Below are 15,961 nucleotides of genomic sequence, written 5' to 3' on the forward strand. Positions count from 1 at the left end.
GTTTCATATATTTGCATCTAAAAAAACTATCATGTAAATCTATTCATATACGCGCACTTCGAATATGCCACCAAGAACACTCTCGCCCCCGTTTAGCTCAAGGATCTCAACTCCAAGATTTGTCAGCTTCCTACGTGAATCAAGGACCACCTCGCGTCGCGACATATGGTTCTCGTCTTCCACGTAGAGTTCTTTTTCGCCTTCAGAAAGGTCCAGTAGGCGCCATTTCTTAACACAAAATGGAATAGTCCTCTCCGGGTGGCCTCGCAAGACAGATTCGAGGGCGTGATCATAGTCTGTATCGAAGCAAACTACCACTTTGCTCACTTCAACTGGATTAGACCAGAAGACTTTGAGAAGCTTTCTGTCAGGTCCAGAACCAGGAACCCAGCAGTTGGTTCTCTTGGTTGGACGCGTAACTCCATTGCAGAGGTTCTGAACACCCCATGCCTGGAGAGGTGGCTCCAAGGTCAATGCAAGGTTATGGCCCATTGGTCTCCTAACGGGTGTCCATCGCTCGAACTCATCAACGCCGACGTCACTAGGTGGACTTTGCGTGCACTCATGTTCGACCGTCATGAGAGCTGAAACACGGGTCTTGCTTGTACAGAGTGCGACAGACTCGTTCTGCATGAAAGCAAGGAAAACATATTGCGTCTGAGGATTCTCGATCTCAAAGTCAATGACAAGATGATTTTCACCTGGGTCTAGTGAGAACCGTTTCTCGGCCAAGATAACCTCAGGTGTATAATTGTAAGGCTTCTCAGATCCTCGGAGCTGGACGGTCAACTCGGTGGACTCAACCGACATGGCAGTAATGGAAAACTTGGGGACAGGGCCCTGCGAAATGGGCAGCATCTGCGCAAGGCTTCTGACCAAAACCTTAGGCGGCCCATCGGCTGGGAGTTGGGACAGTTCAAAAGTAGACGAGTCTTCAATCTTTGTAGCTGAACGGATCAGATCTTTCTCATCTTCAAGCTTATACCCTGGTATAAACTGTCCAAAGCGCATAAGTTCCAGTTGAAAGTTCTTCATCTCAGCTTTCTGGAGCAGCTGCACAGGATCGATGGTGTTCTTCTTGCAGAGCGAGGCTGCGATTCCCAAAGCGTTGGCGTTGGCTCCGCACGTAGCCATGACTCGGGTGGATGCGAAAGCAACGTGAGATGCCGAGATGATGCGACCTCCGTACATGAGGTTTGGTATGTCGGAGCAGACCATGGAGGAAAAGGGTATCTGGTAGACACCTAGATATATGTCAGTTGCATGCCGTGTCTTGGGTATATGACAAACTAACCCTTGGAGTGCCACTGGGTGCATCCGTCAACTTCGGAAAAGACACCATCAGCTGGGTGTAAATCGAGGGACCAACCACCGAAAGAGACGGCATCAGAATGGAATCTCTGCTCCACGATATCCTGCTGGACCATCATCTTGGGGCCGACTACAAATGTTAGCCTTGAGGGGGTTAATCTAGAAAGAATTACTAACCAAATCTCCTACTTTCTCTCTTTCCCGGGATCGTACCAACCCATTCAAGTGTCAAAGTCTCCGCCTCAGGAAATCGTCCAGAGTTCTTGAAGTAGTCCCAAACGCCATAAACAACTTTCCAAAGCTCCCACTTGATCTCCTCAGTATCATGAATAGTATCAAGTCTACCACCATACTCAATCCACCAAAGATTACAGCCCATCTCCTTGGTGCTGAAGCTTTTGAACCGGGGGATTTCGGTCTCGACGTCTTTGAGAGCATAAGATGGGGCGACGAATTTGACAGGCTTGCCGACATCTTTGGTGTAAAAGTAAATGGAGTGACCTAGGAGGTGCCCGTACTCTGAGGACGGTGCGAAGAGCTCGCCAAACTCGTCACGTTTCTCGGCGCCAATTCTGAAGGGAGCACCAGCGAGGAAAGAGAGTGTACCGTCGCCTGTGCAGTCAATGAATTGCTCAGCGCGTATGTTGAACTTGAGTGAAGACTGAGAATTGAATGTGCTGACAGAACTGATTCGATCGCCATCTTTCTCACACCCAACTAACGCAGTGTTCAAGAATAGCTGAATATTAGGCTCAAGCCGAACCTTTTCGAGAAGGATTGTATCTAGAATCAAAGGGTTGCCTTCAGGATTCCGATACAAATTCTCCAAGAGAATCTCATCAACAAGACCGCCCTCTCTAGCATAGCGGTTATTGTTGAACATGTGTGAAGTCGCTCCGAGGATCCATAAGCGAACTTCGCTTGATGCATTGCCTCCTAGAACAGGACGGTCTTGGATGAGAATGACTTTGACATCGTTTCTTGCTGCGGCGATTGCAGCGATGGTACCGGCGAAGCCACCACCGCAGACACAAAGGTCTGCGTCCAAGTTGCGAACTTGGAAGTCGCGACTTGACGCTGCTGGCTCGCGGCGAAGAACAGGGTCGTGGGATATCCTTGCAGGGGCCATGGTTGTACGTAGTAATAATGGTTATTGGTCACGAACAAGAGATGAAAATGAAACTTTGTCTCTAATGCTATGGCTTTCTTCAGAACCTCGATATTTTAAATCTAGTAATAATTTATTGTCATCATTAATCACATGATGCAGTTTGCTGAGAACTGGTGCTGGTTGTTATCCTTTGTATAGACGGAACCGCCGTTGTACTTTTAGCAAGCACCAACCCTTTCTCTTCGAGGTCCGAACCCTGGTCAGACTAGCGAGGTAGACCAAGACGACCCACAAAGCGTCGCGAAATGTAAGCCGTCGGCGGTTCCGTCACTCGCTACGTTTCCCCGCAGCATCCATACGCGCTATTGTGCTGCTTGATTCCAAGCAACTAGAGCTGTTGGGAGACGAGACATCTTGTGAACAGAGTGACTGGCACTATCTCATGCTGACATGGCTCAGACGAGACCCCATGACCCACAAGGCCCTCTGAGAAATGTATCTTTGAGGGTATCTCAAGTATTTTCAGCATGCAGCTTCTGTAAAAGTCGAAAGATCAAGGTTTGTGTAACTGCACTTGAGTATCTTTATTTGTCTATATACTTAGAGATTACAGTGTGATGGTGCAACTCCAGCTTGCGGCCGCTGTGTTCGATCCGGCCGTCAAGAGACCTGTTCTCTCATGACTGACACATCCAGTCGTGCAAGAGACTATCATACGTTCCTCCTACAAAGGATAGCAAATGCTAAACGGAGGCTTGCTGAAAACCAGGCTAGACATGATAACCGAACCCCATCATCACATGTTCAACATCAACAGCCAAAAGCACAGGAAAGCTCAATGATAGACTCTCTGGTCAATGACATAGAAGCTCTTCCGATTATTCCATGCTCATATGCATCGGATACAGGAGGGCCAACACTCTCAACGCTTGTGTTGGCTACCGCAGGCACAGATCAGATCTCCATCCACCAGGCCCAACAGGATGAAATGACACCTTGCCTACCGAAGGAATCCACAGCTTTAAGCCTTGCGAAGCATTATTTCGACAATGTATATCCGCGTCTTCCCTTTTTCTCCATCCAAGGCTTTTGGGTACAATTCCAACATGTCTTTTCCGGCGCGTCGGCCTCTGTACAAGATAGACACCCGCAACGTCCACCAGATCCAATCAGTATTCTATCACCAAGTGCAGAAGACTTTGATCGTTCGTCCCTGAGCCATGGTTATAGCTATTTCACTGTCTTGTTAGTGCTGGCAATATCAGCTTCTAGCCTTTCACGTAGTGCAGATAGCGTCATATCAGCACAGGCGGAAAGACTCTTTCGAAATGCCTTGGCGTTTCGCGAATCTGCCATCATACCAAGCAACATCATCGGGGTACAGTCCATCTTATTTCTGATTCAATTTGCGACTTTAAATCCCTCACTGCTCGACGCATGGTATCTGATAGGTGTTGGCATGCGTATGTGCGTCGATCTTGGGCTTCATCAAGATCCTCAACCTACAGATTCGGTTGAAGTGAGTTTGTTGGAAACGCGACGTCGTTTGTGGTGGAGCGTCTATGCGTTTGACCGGTCGATGAGTCTGGGGTGTGGACGCCCTACAGAGATATCTGACTCGGCCATCAATGTGTCCTTGCCAACGTTCAGAATAGAGATCCCAGCGACGCCCATTCAGATTCACGGGTATCTACAACGATATCGCGCCCTTCAGATCCAGTCCGAGATTTATAATTCCCTCAGTAATACCGCAAGCACTAATATGACTCTTGCACGAGAGACGATCATGCAACTCTCCCGCAAGTTGTCAGCGTGGAAGGAAGCAAGCTCTCAACTACCAACAAGAACTCTTCTGGAGAGCGAATGGCTGATGGGCCGCATGCTTCTTCTGAGACCATGTAGGTTACTTCCCGAAAGAACAATGGACGAGCTCAACGAGCTATGGCACTCGGCAATTGGATTCATCGGCCTCTATCGCGTATTAGTCGAAACGAATTCCATATTCTACGTTCAGGTCGCATGCGAAAAGGTGTACTGGACGGGTCTCATAGCCCTCTATAGTTTCTGGAGTCTTCGTACAGGACCTGATAACCTGCGCACATTAAACATCTGGGTCATGGTCAGAGATACCATGTTCATTCTTCGAAGCCTAAGCGAGCGATGGGAGCAGGGGAAGCTACTCTGTTCAAGGTTTGACTCCCTAATGACGAAAGTTCTAGAGATTATGGGTACAAATCACGATGTTGATGTATCTGAGATACCTACAGCTTTGCAAAGCTTGGACCAGTACACAAGTCTTACAACAATATGGGCTTCTGCCGCTCGGGATGAAGACCAAACGAATGTCACGTGCCAGGAAACCAACACATTGCGAAAGTTGATAGTAGACATGATATAGAGATAACCGTTTTTGCCAACGGGTTTCGATTCTTAGAGTCAGTTAAAAAGAATCAACAGTTGTACTACAGGTACCCTGACATCTCTCTTAATATTGACTATCAGACGCCCGGAATATAGTGTAAACGAGTAGACCTGGAATGCGGATACAAACAGCTTCCTCGACTTGACGAGCAGCATACCGCGAATGGTTAGCAATCACTCGCCTGCCAAGATTTTCTCGTAGGATGAGGATCATGATGCTATTTGCGAAGAACAGTGCATGGGGGTACTCGTGCACTACATTTGTGGACGCCTTAGCGTCCCACCGTAGCTGAAATATATGCATATCTCACTGCATCAAACTATTGATTTCTCGCCCGCTTGCATGCTAATTAGACTGCTGGGGTATAAATGAGCTGCAGGAAGTCAGGCTAGTTGCCATAAGTGATGTCTTACAGGTTGCCTATAAAGAGTCTAGGCCTGTATTCTCAAATAGTAAACGAGTGGCTGCCAATTATGTGCATATGCTTCTTCACCGACTTCCCAGAAGTGAGCAAATGTTCCTGACTTGTTGTTGAGGGCAATAAAATCACCGTGATGGATATATACAAAGGCCGAAGTCCCATCGTGTCACATTGCAACCACATCATATCTATATTTCTGTCGTTCTAATTAACCGCGTTTCTAGTATATCGGCCCACTTGCCAATTCTACCATCAAAATGGCTGACACCATCACCATCACCATCAAGAACAGGTCTACGGCTGAGCTGGCCTTTTTGCTCTTCCAAACCCTTACTACTCCGAGCGGTATTTATCGTGAAGAAGTCTTTACCCATGTCTACTAGCGATCCTCTGCTATTGGTGGTAACGCTAATGACCAGGTCACATTCCAAATTTCAAAGGAGTATTTCGGCGTACATGGTACCAACATGGCAAGCCCAAACGAGAGGGTTAAAATATGCACTACAGGCTATTCCAAGGCTACGCTTCAGTCGACTTCCTCAAGTGGTGCTGTGAATGGTTCTACCTTTTACCTCAGTACTTTGAATAGAGATGGGGTCTTCCCAATATTCAAACATACGGCTCAGACGACTACTGCTAAACAAGCCTTCACAATCCGGACAGATGAAGCCTTCGGTTACATGAACAAGGGTAAGTACAAGTTATTAGATCTGTATCCATTTATCAAGAAGTATGGTGGAAGAGATTGGTGCACCGATCAGTAGCTAATCTAGCATTATAACAGATAGCATATATCTGGGAGTTGGCGCCACAGATCCAAAGACTGGGAGGGTGATTCCGATTCAAACAAACAAGGCGGAACCAAATTTCACTACTGTATTTTATCCTCAGCCCAGATACTATATCTGCTATGGTAATTTTGAGCCAGGGTCGGTTGTAAAGAAGTTCGAGATGGGCAGGGTACTCTGTTTGGATTTCACAGGGACTTCACTGAAGGATGTAGCCTTCACACTTGATGAGCACTATGAATACCAGATTGACCCTGCCATGGTGGAATCCAGCTTTTTATGGAAGTCAGAAATATTTGAAAGTTGAGCAGGAGTTACCAAGTATTTGGGAGAGTTATGTTCATACCAATCACTTCTAGCCTTTCTTACGGATCTATAGAAACGTCTTAAATAACGCTAGAAGAAGCTCAATCGCCAATTCTAGATACATAACCCTCGCCTGCTGGGTGGTAGTCTACAGACGTGACAAGCAGTATAGGTCAAGCAGGTAGAATGGAAATAGCAACCTGGGTGGCTACACCGGCGGCGGGGCTCAAGGACATTGAGATCTCGTCTCTTTGAAATCTTGGGCTCTTCTTTAGCCTCTGGATCATTCTTCTCCAACTGTTGAACAAGGTCGTCAATCTCTTTGGTAATTTTATCATCCGTTGCAAGGACAATCTTCCCATCGACTTCAATGACATTGCCGCCATACTTTGGTTCAAGTGCTGTGTCCTGGTACTTTGCAGCCATTTCATGTAGCTGATCCCAGCTTGTCACCCAAATAGCATCTTCAGGGATCTCAACAGTGTAACTGGCGCTCACAAAGCCGCCAGCCAGCAGAAATGCAAGGACGGAAGATACTATTCAGTTGGTCATGGCTTTGTTATGTTGAATCACGTTGGGGAAGGATGGCTGTACCAGTTCTCATATTGATAGAGGTTGAGAAGATTCTTAGTTGTTGTTTAGCAAGACAATGTCTGGGAAATTGAAGTTGTTAATGTGTCTAAGGTCAAAAAAGACAACCTTAATCTTAAAGCATTTATGTACGAGACTTTAAATACCTCACTTGCTTAAGACTGTGTGATATCTTGGTTGTTGGTTGATCGGACTTGGGAACCAACAGACCCAATTTTATCCTGGTGGTATCATTTACATCCGGCACTCTCTAGTCATGGAAGTGTTATGTGATCATTTTAATAGATAAATGCATGATGGTTGAGTCACCTGTTACATCAATGCTGTTCCAACATGCTCGAGATAACGTATAACTCATTACTCTCGTTGAGGAATGATGTAAGAAATGTCCAGATCTAGGGTCTTGCATATACGTCCGTCCTCAAACATCCCATTCAGCTCGACTCTCGGCATGTTATCATGTGATATAAGAGATATGGCAGCCAACATGCATATTTGTTACCTAAAATCAGAGTGCCGACCAACATAGCATGATGAGGGATTAAACAGGACCTATCACATGTTTTCACGTGCTATTATATGAACTGACTCTTCATTTACTTTCAAAGCAAAATACTCTCATACTCTGCGTCAGCATCTGTCTTTCATCCAGAGATTCCTTTACCAGTTCACGACGATAATAAACATTTCCCTTATCATGTGTGAACCAAGTTCAAATGATCAAGAATCAGCGGATTCCAGAGAAACCGATCAGGGCATTGCATACAAAGATCTTTCACCAGAACAACAAGAAATGAGCGATATTTTATACAAAATGGAGAGCCATGACCTAAATCTTTTGGGTATTGCAGACCTCGGCCGTGACGGCATCTTCCGATATCTCGATGCTGATCGCAACATTCACTACGCAATTGCATTGAGGCCTGCATTGATAAAGGCATTGCTGGACCGCTTGCCATATGATATGGCGGAAGAAAAGTTTTGGCGCGGAGTTGATGGGACAAAGGTGCCGAAAGAACAGTGGTACGATCCGCCACCGGGTATCCTTCCCCCACCGCTATCTGAAGAACATCGGAAAGAAGGCCGAGAGATCAATAAAAGGCTGAAAGGAAAAATGGATAAGATTGTCGAAGACATAGAGAACTACAAGGAGCGACTTGTCTTTATTGAGTCCGATAATAAGCTTGAATAGAGATACTGAAGCTCGTTGGAGACAAAATAAGTCAATCATCCGAAAACCCGTCGCAATCTCTAGGCTTCCCTCGGCGGACAACTCAAGAGCAACGGCATGACCTGCGTCATAGGTAGCCCAAGCTTCAGCAGCAAGCTCATCAGCGGGGAGAAACAGGGGTACTAGAGGTTAAACTTTTTACTTCAGCAGTTAGTCTTGGCACTTGCTTATTGCCGCTCAGGGGAAAGGCTTATTTTAATGCTCTGCTGGGTTAGTTTAGACGCTCCCTAACCCTCAGATCACCCTATTTTTATTGCTCCTCCCGCACTGTCGTAGTAATTTGTATTAGCTTCTGCAAATCCCAATTTAAGAGGAATAAGCTTTAGCTAGGATATTTAAACTAAGGGACAACTAACAGCTATACGTCTACAAAGTAGTAAGCCGCGCGGGCTAGGATGCAGCGGGAATGGCCGGCTCTAGACGACTTCGCGTCGCGTTACCCACTCTCCCGCTATATAACCATGTTGGTAAACGCGAAATTGTTTTCATCCTCGCTCGAGTGACCGATACCTTACGTTGTTGGATATGGCGAGTTTCTTGCGTAATGCATGTGACCATTGTCGACAGTCCAAGTTGAAATGCAGCGGTGGCAAGCCTGCTTGTTCTCGCTGTGCACGCAGACACTTATCCTGCGACTACAGCCCTCTTGGGCCCCGCGGAAGACCACGCCTCACAAAGCATAGACCATCCTCGCCTGCTGCAAAACGCCCAAGGACCACTTCTACTCCTACTCTGTCGCAGGACCAGCCGAGGGATCCTCTCACAGCTCTCCTGAGTCCGGACAATGAAACAGATCTGTTCAACAGTCTCGATCAATTACCCCTCGTCTTTGGAGATGACGGTTTTGATATGCCGAGCCTCAATCTCGATCTGCAGTCTATGAATAACTATCAGATGGATCAAAATCAAACACACCAAAACAGTCTCCCTTCACCAAATCAGAATCTGACTGCTTCAAATCTGATCGAAACACCACATTTCGATGATTTCATGGCCTCAGCGGGCGGACTACTATCGTCTGTAGCTAAGGGGAACGGATACCAGTCAGACCCGGATAATCTAGCCCGTCTCGATCACCTTCTGCTATCGCCGCCATGCCTTGAAAAATTGCCATGCAAAGAGGATATTGAAAATTTGATCAACGATGACAAAGTGAACACAGTTGTGGATTGTATGGCCAATTGTCAGGAATCATCTAACGCCTGTAAGAATCATTATCCGAACCTCGTCTCTCTACCAAGACTGATATTAACTCATTCCTAGTCAAGAACTCATGCACTTGTCCTTCTCGAATCATGCGTCTGCAGCTAATCGTCATGCAACCTGGTCTTTCGCGAGACTGCAGCTCTATACAAATAGATGCCGCATTTTTCACCGAGGAGGCTGTTCAAGACACGTATCGGGACATGGTGGAATGCAGAAAGTGCACCAGTATCAAGTTACCAGGGGTCATGCTCAGTGTTCTGCTGGTTTTGGATTGGGTCATCACTAGAATTCATGTAATATTGGATGATAACCTGGATACAACCACGATGCGACCCAATCGATCCTTGCCATCGACTCTTTGGGCTGAAGAACCACTTGATAGACAACCCTTACAGCAAGTGGGTATGGGACGCTCTCGACATAGCCTGGCCTTATACATGAGCAACAAGATCAGTATTGGGAAATGGAGTCTGCCGTATAGTTGTTGGCGTCCATGTCTGGCGAGGTTGATCCAGATACGTCTCAAGCGCATCCAAAGACTCGTCCATGAAATGAGAGCGCAACAGTCGCGAGGTCCGGAAAGCAAGAACCTCAACAACGCAACAGATCCACTTGAACATTTTATAACTTCGATAGAGGGCAAGATAGATATGTTGTTTGGAATGATTGAGGTATGGGAAAATATATAATTAGTCTTGGTCGACGAATAGCGTATAGATATTCTTATTTGTTTTTGTTTTTGTAGTTTTCGACAGAGTCGAGTTTCCAGATTATGAGCGGATAGGATCAATAGTCTAGCTTCCAAGATTTGGAACGAAATGACCCATGTCTGTTTGACACCGTTCTCTATCTCGCAGTATAAAACCCTGTCGAGACAGCATGATAGCCCCTCCGTCCGACTTCCTTGGCAAGTTCACTTCTCCAATCGTTGGTGCTCTGCAGTCTCGCCAATGCCGCCTCAAACGTATACTCTGGTCTCCAGCCCAATTCCGTCATGGCCTTGTTGCTATCATACACCCTATCCATCTTATCAAGATAGCCCCATCCTTTCTGGCTAAACAGCTCCACACACTGAGGAACAGCACGCTGCACCACCGCCTTTGCATCTGTATTCAGCATGGCAAGTGTGGCATGGTCTCGATGGAAAGGCGTAGGTGCACTGATAACATATAGCCCAAAGCCTACATCCTTCGCTTTGCGCATGGCTGTTGTGCAGCTGGATACCACATCGGTGATATCAACTCGCCGATAACAGAGCTCGAGAACCTTCATGTTGTCGTTTTTCAACGCGTTACGCCGGATTTCGTCGTCGTCGGGCTGTGGGAAGAACCGGCTGCAGCGGAGCACTACTACTGGTAGCTTCGTTCTCGAATGAGCCAAGTAGCAGATGTCCTCGGCCGCGATCTTGGAAACTCCGTAGATGTTCTTGGGGCGCGGGACAACCGATTCTGTACAGGTTAGTTAATAGATGCAAACAAGACTAGACTAGTTTTTACAATTGCTGCGTGACTGTGACTGTGATTGGGAGTTTTTGGATCTTACCATCGATCCAAACCGCAGGCTCTCCTGCGGCGGCGATTAAAGCTGAACCAAAGGCCGAGGTCGTACTCACGAGTACAAACGCTTCAATTCGACCATTGAGCTTACCAGCCTCATCTACAAGTATCATTGTACCCGTGACATTTGTGTTGATGAATTCTTCTCTGCTGTGCGAGACTATGTGGGGTTTGTGCAGCCCACCGGCGTGAATGATATACCGAATACCAGTGTTATGCGAGAGTATGTGCTCCACGAAAGCGCGATCAGTGAAAGATCCCACGAAGCTCGTCGTGGTTGAAGGCAGTATGTCGATTCCAAGAGGTGTGTAGCCCAGAGAAGGCAGTGCCAGCATAAGAGCGCGACCAAGATGCCCGGCTGATCCGGTCACCAACACGTTGTAAAGCTGCATGATGGTCAGTTCGTGGAGTAGTGACAGGTCAAGATATGAGAATATAGGCTGTGTTGATGCAAAGCGAGTGACTCGTCAGTGAACGTCAACCAAGGCCAAGGCAATTTATATATTGTATTGTCGGGCAATGAAACGCGCGGATTATTGAAGTCAGTCAATAGAGTTTCAAAACATTTACACTTTTCTATTATGAAAAACAGCCGAATATAATGGGCCGAACCATATTAACCACTTCTTGTCACACGAATCCTGCAATGATGATGTTGTTTCTATGCCAACAGTAGAGCCAATTAATGCAAATTTTGTTTGGATATATCCTGTTGTAAATACGCGAATAATAAACACCATCATCCAACGAAAGAGCAGAAAAGCTTCCGAATGGGTACGTTTATTTAATGTCGCTTATAATCAAACTTTAATGCTAAAAAAAAACCACCGACGTTTCTTAACACTATTGCCACCAATCCCCCGCTAACCAGATGATGGGCTGTGCTGTACAATACTGACTGTATTGTTGATAGTCACTAACGTACGAGCATTGGAGTCATAATGCTCGAAAAAGTAAAATCGAAGATGAAAACCCTATCCACCGGTCACTGTCACTAACGTACGTTACCTTGGTCCACACAACCTCTCGATCTCTCCGCGAGATCCTTCAGAAATCGGGTCTTTTTCGTAAAGGAATGTGCCGTCAGTGCGCACTTCAAGAATCAGCCCGTGTCTCTCGTCACTTGCTACGGTTCTCCCAGAACTGTCTTGGAAGTCGTCTGGCTCAATAAGTCGGCGGATGGTGTCGACGACCCGTTGTACCGGAACGAAATCATCGGCGCCATACATATTGAACACTTCATCTGGGAGGAAATTCGTCTGTACTAAACCAGGACAGATTGCATGCGCTTGAATACCATGATCCCGGAACAACCGTGGAGCAATGGTCTGCGTAAAAGCAACGATACCAGCTTTCGATACGCTGTAGACTGGGAACAGGTCGATAGGATACTTGGAGTAATCAGCGTCTAGGACTATGTCATCTGATGAATACCTTACTCACCAATCCTGCGATACTGGCGTTCATGACTAAAACTGCTCCCTTCCCATGATGCGGGCTTTTTGTGAAATATTCTCGGGCTAGACTCGCGGTGCGAATCGTTCCGCCGAGGTTGATATCGATTGATGATAGGTCCACGGGATTCTCTTGACATGTCTCAAAGTAGTTGTCGTTGCCAGCGTGACCAGCATTGGCAAACACGAAATCTAGCCGTCCCGTGTCTTCAAATGCGGTCCTAAAAGCACTTGCAAGCTCTTCTTGTGAGCTAATGTCGGCCTGAAGAAATCGTGAACCCGAGACAGCTGGCTGGTTCCGTCGAGATATCACGAATACACGCCAATTGTTCTCAAGTAGGTACTTGACAACAGACAGGCCCATACCGGAAGTACCGCCGGTCACAACGGCTACTTTGTTGGCATACATAGCGTAGCTATTATTGATTGGTGTATTCATAACGTGGTTGTGAATGGCGAAACGTTTCGGTGGTATTGCGATTAGTATAGATGACTATCGGAGATGACTGAACTTTATACCTGACGGTCAGACCCCAGACATGGAAGCAAATTCACCGAAGCATTTGTAGCATAAATCTCCGATGGTTTCGGGACAAAAGAAGATAATTGTGCGGGATGCACAACCGACAGTAAAGATATAAATTGCCTCTGTGGTGGATACAGTGAATGATTACCGAACCTCATCTCGAACAACTATCCACCCGCGCACAAATGTCGACCGAACAAACAGCCAACGAAATCATCACCTTGTTGGGCTTGACGCCGCACCCAGAAGGAGGCTACTTCTTCAAGAGCTTCCAGGACCCACAGTCACATATAGGCCGAGCGCACAGCACATGCATCTATTACCTTGTTATCGGAAACGGAGGTCCCACGCGCTGGCATCGCATCAATGACGCTTGCGAGGTTTGGCATCACTACGCTGGTGCGCCTCTTAAGATATCAGTCGCCTGGGACGACGAGACGGGTGTCAGGAGCAAGATACTTGGAAAGGAACTGGCTCGAGGACAGAGACCTCAGGCCGTGGTTGAGAAGGCTCAGTGGCAACGCGCGGAATCGCTGGGGGAGTGGACGTTGGTAGGCTGTCATGTTGCACCTGGATTTGTTTTGGAAGGGTTTGAACTAGCCGAGGATGGATGGCAGCCACGGGGTCAGTCTGGGAATTGACAATACCTTGTCGACAGAATGTCCTTAAGAAAACATCCGCTGAACGAACTGGGGCGCGGCACAATTTAAATAAATATCCGATACAAGCATCCATATCAATGTCGACTCCCTGCCCCAACCCAACGCCGTTTCACGTTCTTCCCTCGTATTTTCCTGTACTTGACCCCGATAACTTCCTAGACAGCATCCAATGACTTCTACTGTGCGCGACAGCTCAAATTCAGGGAATGAGGAGGACCCGCCAAATCCATCACTGCTAGTACTGTGTACAATAATGTGCGCGCTTTGTATTGCTATATTCTGTGTGGCACTAGACAACACCATCATAGCAACAGCTATTCCGCATATCGCAAGGGAGTTTAACTCGTTGGACCAGATCGGCTGGTATGGCTCAAGTAAGCTAACAAATGAAACGGCACGTTGTTATCAAGAAAACTAATCAAGCTGCAGGCTACTTCTTAACATTATGTTGTAAGTTCTCATCACAAAACTTTACTGACGGCGCCGCACTGATGATTTGCGCATAGCTTTTCAACTCCCTTTCGGCAGAATCTACGGATTACTAAATCCAAAGTGGCTATTTCTGCTCACTTTGGGTATTTTCGAAATCGGCTCGCTTGTTTGCGCACTGGCACAATCCTCAATCAGCTTTATAGCCGGAGTAAGTGGCATCGTCGCATGGCATGGTCTTTTATACCGAGTCGTCCAAGGGCTAACGTCAGGCTTACTTACTGTAGCGAGCTGTTGCAGGGCTCGGGGCTGCTGGCCTCTCGTGTGGCGCACTTACAATAATTGCACAGTCAACTCCGCTGGAAAAACGACCGATTTATATCAGCATAATCGGGAGTATGTTTGGTATTGCCTCAATCTCGGGACCACTGGTGCGTTTGCTTCCCATTATGGCCAACCGCCGCTTACCGCCCTTTAGATCGGTGGAGCCCTCTCGGACAAGCTTAGTTGGCGAGTCTGCTTCTGGCTGAATCTTCCCCTCGGGTAAACTCTCTCTGTCTTTCATTGGAACTTAAGCTGATCCCCAGGGGAAGCTTTGTGAGCGCGATCATTGTCCTCTGCCTTGTACGTCTGCCTTCACCAAGTCCGTGTCGATTTGGTCACGTTGTGAAGCCTAGTGAGATCATGGGGCTCATCCTGATACTGTCCGGCCTGTTTTGTGCCGTCCTCTTCTTACAGTGGGGTGGGACTACCCATGCATGGAACAGCTGGCAAATTATCCTGCTTATGGTCATCTTTGTGATTACTATGGCGGCCTTTGGAGGTCTACAGACCTGGCAAGGTGAAAAAGCAACAAGTAAGTTCCCTTTCTACTACTGTGAGTTAGGTGTGAGCTGACGTCCCAGTCCCTCCGAGAATCGCAAAGCAGCGGACGATGCTTTCTGTATGTGTCTTTACATTATTCTCATCCGGGGCTTACTATCTGCTTATATACTTCCTGCCTCTGTATTTTCAAGAGGTCAAGGGCGCCACTGCTCTGCAGTCCGGGATCCAGTGCATTCCCCTCATTCTCTGCAATGTTGTTGGCTCTTTGTCCTCTGGACTCCTGACAACCAAACTGGGACACTACTTTCCATCTCTGTACCTCTCTATGGTTCTCACCTGTATAGGCGCAGGCCTTTTTGTCACACTGAGGCCTGGTACAGAAACAGCCCCAGTAGTAGGCTATCAAGTCCTCTATGGATTTGGAAGCGGCCTCGGGTTTCAGCTGCCGCAGATTGCGGCGCAAACAGTCCTTAAAGAGACAGAAGTACAGATTGGCATCGCCATGACGCTGTTCTTCCAGAGTCTTGGAGGGACGCTTTTCCTCAGTGTCGGAAATTCTGTTTTTAAGGAACAGCTGCGCAATCGCCTGTTGGAGCACGCCGGGCTCTCAGCCCAGCAGCTCAAGGTCATCCTCTCAGCTGGAGCTGTGGCGATTGAATCTACTCTCCAGCCCAAAGAGCTTGAGGCTGTAAGAATCGGTTATAGCGAGGCGCTTATCTATGCATACTATACTGCACTGGCTGCTTCTATCTTGTCAGCTTTCGGAGGTCTTTTTGTTGAATGGAAGAGTGTGACAGAAAAAGTTCCGAGCTCATCTTAGGCTTTAACTAGTTAAATGAGAGGATTCAAAGGCTTATTGCAGTTATGAGCACACAATGTAAGCATACCTGGATATGTATCAACGCACATTTATCTAGCAGGTTCCTTGTCTTGTTGAGCACCTATCTGATTCCATAGGTGACCTACAAGTGATTCTAAACCACGTATCACGCGCAAAGCAGCAGGTGGCAAACATAGATTCTTACGGGTGGTTCTTGAAGCAATTCAAACTACCTTGGGCTAGGCTCCGTCTCGTTCTGCTACACCATCTTCTTATATAAAAAGGTTTTTGCTAATCCTTCG

General features: G+C 47.0%; 9 protein-coding genes across 9 annotated transcripts; 6 read left to right on the forward strand and 3 right to left on the reverse strand.

Moving 5' to 3' along the window:
- Window positions 1-39: 39 nt before the first annotated feature.
- Window positions 40-2,440, reverse strand: FGSG_04785 (uncharacterized protein; the record flags this gene model as incomplete). The annotated part of the gene is made up of 3 exons (XM_011324927.1): window positions 40-1,244; window positions 1,295-1,441; window positions 1,525-2,440. The coding sequence occupies 3 exons, from the start codon at window positions 2,438-2,440 to the stop codon at window positions 40-42; spliced, it is 2,268 nt and encodes a 755-aa protein (XP_011323229.1).
- Window positions 2,441-2,872: 432 nt separating this feature from the next.
- FGSG_04786 (uncharacterized protein) lies at window positions 2,873-4,820 on the forward strand (the record flags this gene model as incomplete). The annotated part of the gene is made up of 2 exons (XM_011324928.1): window positions 2,873-2,980; window positions 3,036-4,820. 2 exons carry the CDS (start codon window positions 2,873-2,875, stop codon window positions 4,818-4,820), a joined length of 1,893 nt encoding a protein of 630 aa, XP_011323230.1.
- Window positions 4,821-5,522: 702 nt separating this feature from the next.
- Window positions 5,523-6,360, forward strand: FGSG_04787 (uncharacterized protein; the record flags this gene model as incomplete). The annotated part of the gene is given in 3 exon segments (XM_011324929.1): window positions 5,523-5,639; window positions 5,649-5,955; window positions 6,050-6,360. Coding segments are annotated over 3 exon segments (735 nt in total).
- A 1,239-nt stretch (window positions 6,361-7,599) lies between these two features.
- On the forward strand, window positions 7,600-8,205 carry FGSG_04788 (uncharacterized protein). Its single transcript, XM_011324930.1, has one exon. It carries the CDS (start codon window positions 7,648-7,650, stop codon window positions 8,140-8,142), a length of 495 nt encoding a protein of 164 aa, XP_011323232.1. The 5' UTR covers window positions 7,600-7,647; the 3' UTR covers window positions 8,143-8,205.
- Window positions 8,206-8,706: 501 nt separating this feature from the next.
- FGSG_12611 (uncharacterized protein) lies at window positions 8,707-9,444 on the forward strand (the record flags this gene model as incomplete). The annotated part of the gene is made up of 1 exon (XM_011324931.1): window positions 8,707-9,444. One exon carries the CDS (start codon window positions 8,707-8,709, stop codon window positions 9,442-9,444), a length of 738 nt encoding a protein of 245 aa, XP_011323233.1.
- A 789-nt stretch (window positions 9,445-10,233) lies between these two features.
- FGSG_04789 (uncharacterized protein) lies at window positions 10,234-11,335 on the reverse strand (the record flags this gene model as incomplete). Its single annotated transcript, XM_011324932.1, has 2 exons — window positions 10,234-10,835; window positions 10,930-11,335. 2 exons carry the CDS (start codon window positions 11,333-11,335, stop codon window positions 10,234-10,236), a joined length of 1,008 nt encoding a protein of 335 aa, XP_011323234.1.
- A 612-nt stretch (window positions 11,336-11,947) lies between these two features.
- On the reverse strand, window positions 11,948-12,806 carry FGSG_04790 (uncharacterized protein; the record flags this gene model as incomplete). Its single annotated transcript, XM_011324933.1, has 2 exons — window positions 11,948-12,334; window positions 12,387-12,806. The coding sequence occupies 2 exons, from the start codon at window positions 12,804-12,806 to the stop codon at window positions 11,948-11,950; spliced, it is 807 nt and encodes a 268-aa protein (XP_011323235.1).
- A 302-nt stretch (window positions 12,807-13,108) lies between these two features.
- Window positions 13,109-13,564, forward strand: FGSG_12612 (uncharacterized protein; the record flags this gene model as incomplete). The annotated part of the gene is made up of 1 exon (XM_011324934.1): window positions 13,109-13,564. One exon carries the CDS (start codon window positions 13,109-13,111, stop codon window positions 13,562-13,564), a length of 456 nt encoding a protein of 151 aa, XP_011323236.1.
- A 1,134-nt stretch (window positions 13,565-14,698) lies between these two features.
- FGSG_12613 (uncharacterized protein) lies at window positions 14,699-15,659 on the forward strand (the record flags this gene model as incomplete). The annotated part of the gene is made up of 2 exons (XM_011324935.1): window positions 14,699-14,870; window positions 15,031-15,659. 2 exons carry the CDS (start codon window positions 14,699-14,701, stop codon window positions 15,657-15,659), a joined length of 801 nt encoding a protein of 266 aa, XP_011323237.1.
- Between the last annotated feature and the right edge of the window lie 302 nt (window positions 15,660-15,961).

The sequence above is a fragment of the Fusarium graminearum genome, chromosome 3, assembly GCF_000240135.3.
Source record: "Fusarium graminearum PH-1 chromosome 3, whole genome shotgun sequence".
In the NCBI taxonomy this organism is placed as follows: domain Eukaryota; kingdom Fungi; phylum Ascomycota; class Sordariomycetes; order Hypocreales; family Nectriaceae; genus Fusarium; species Fusarium graminearum.

Bases quoted from the DNA above. Each gene is read 5' to 3' on its own strand.
- FGSG_04788 (XM_011324930.1), top strand. From the start codon at position 7,648: ATGTGTGAACCAAGTTCAAATGATCAAGAATCAGCGGATTCCAGAGAA.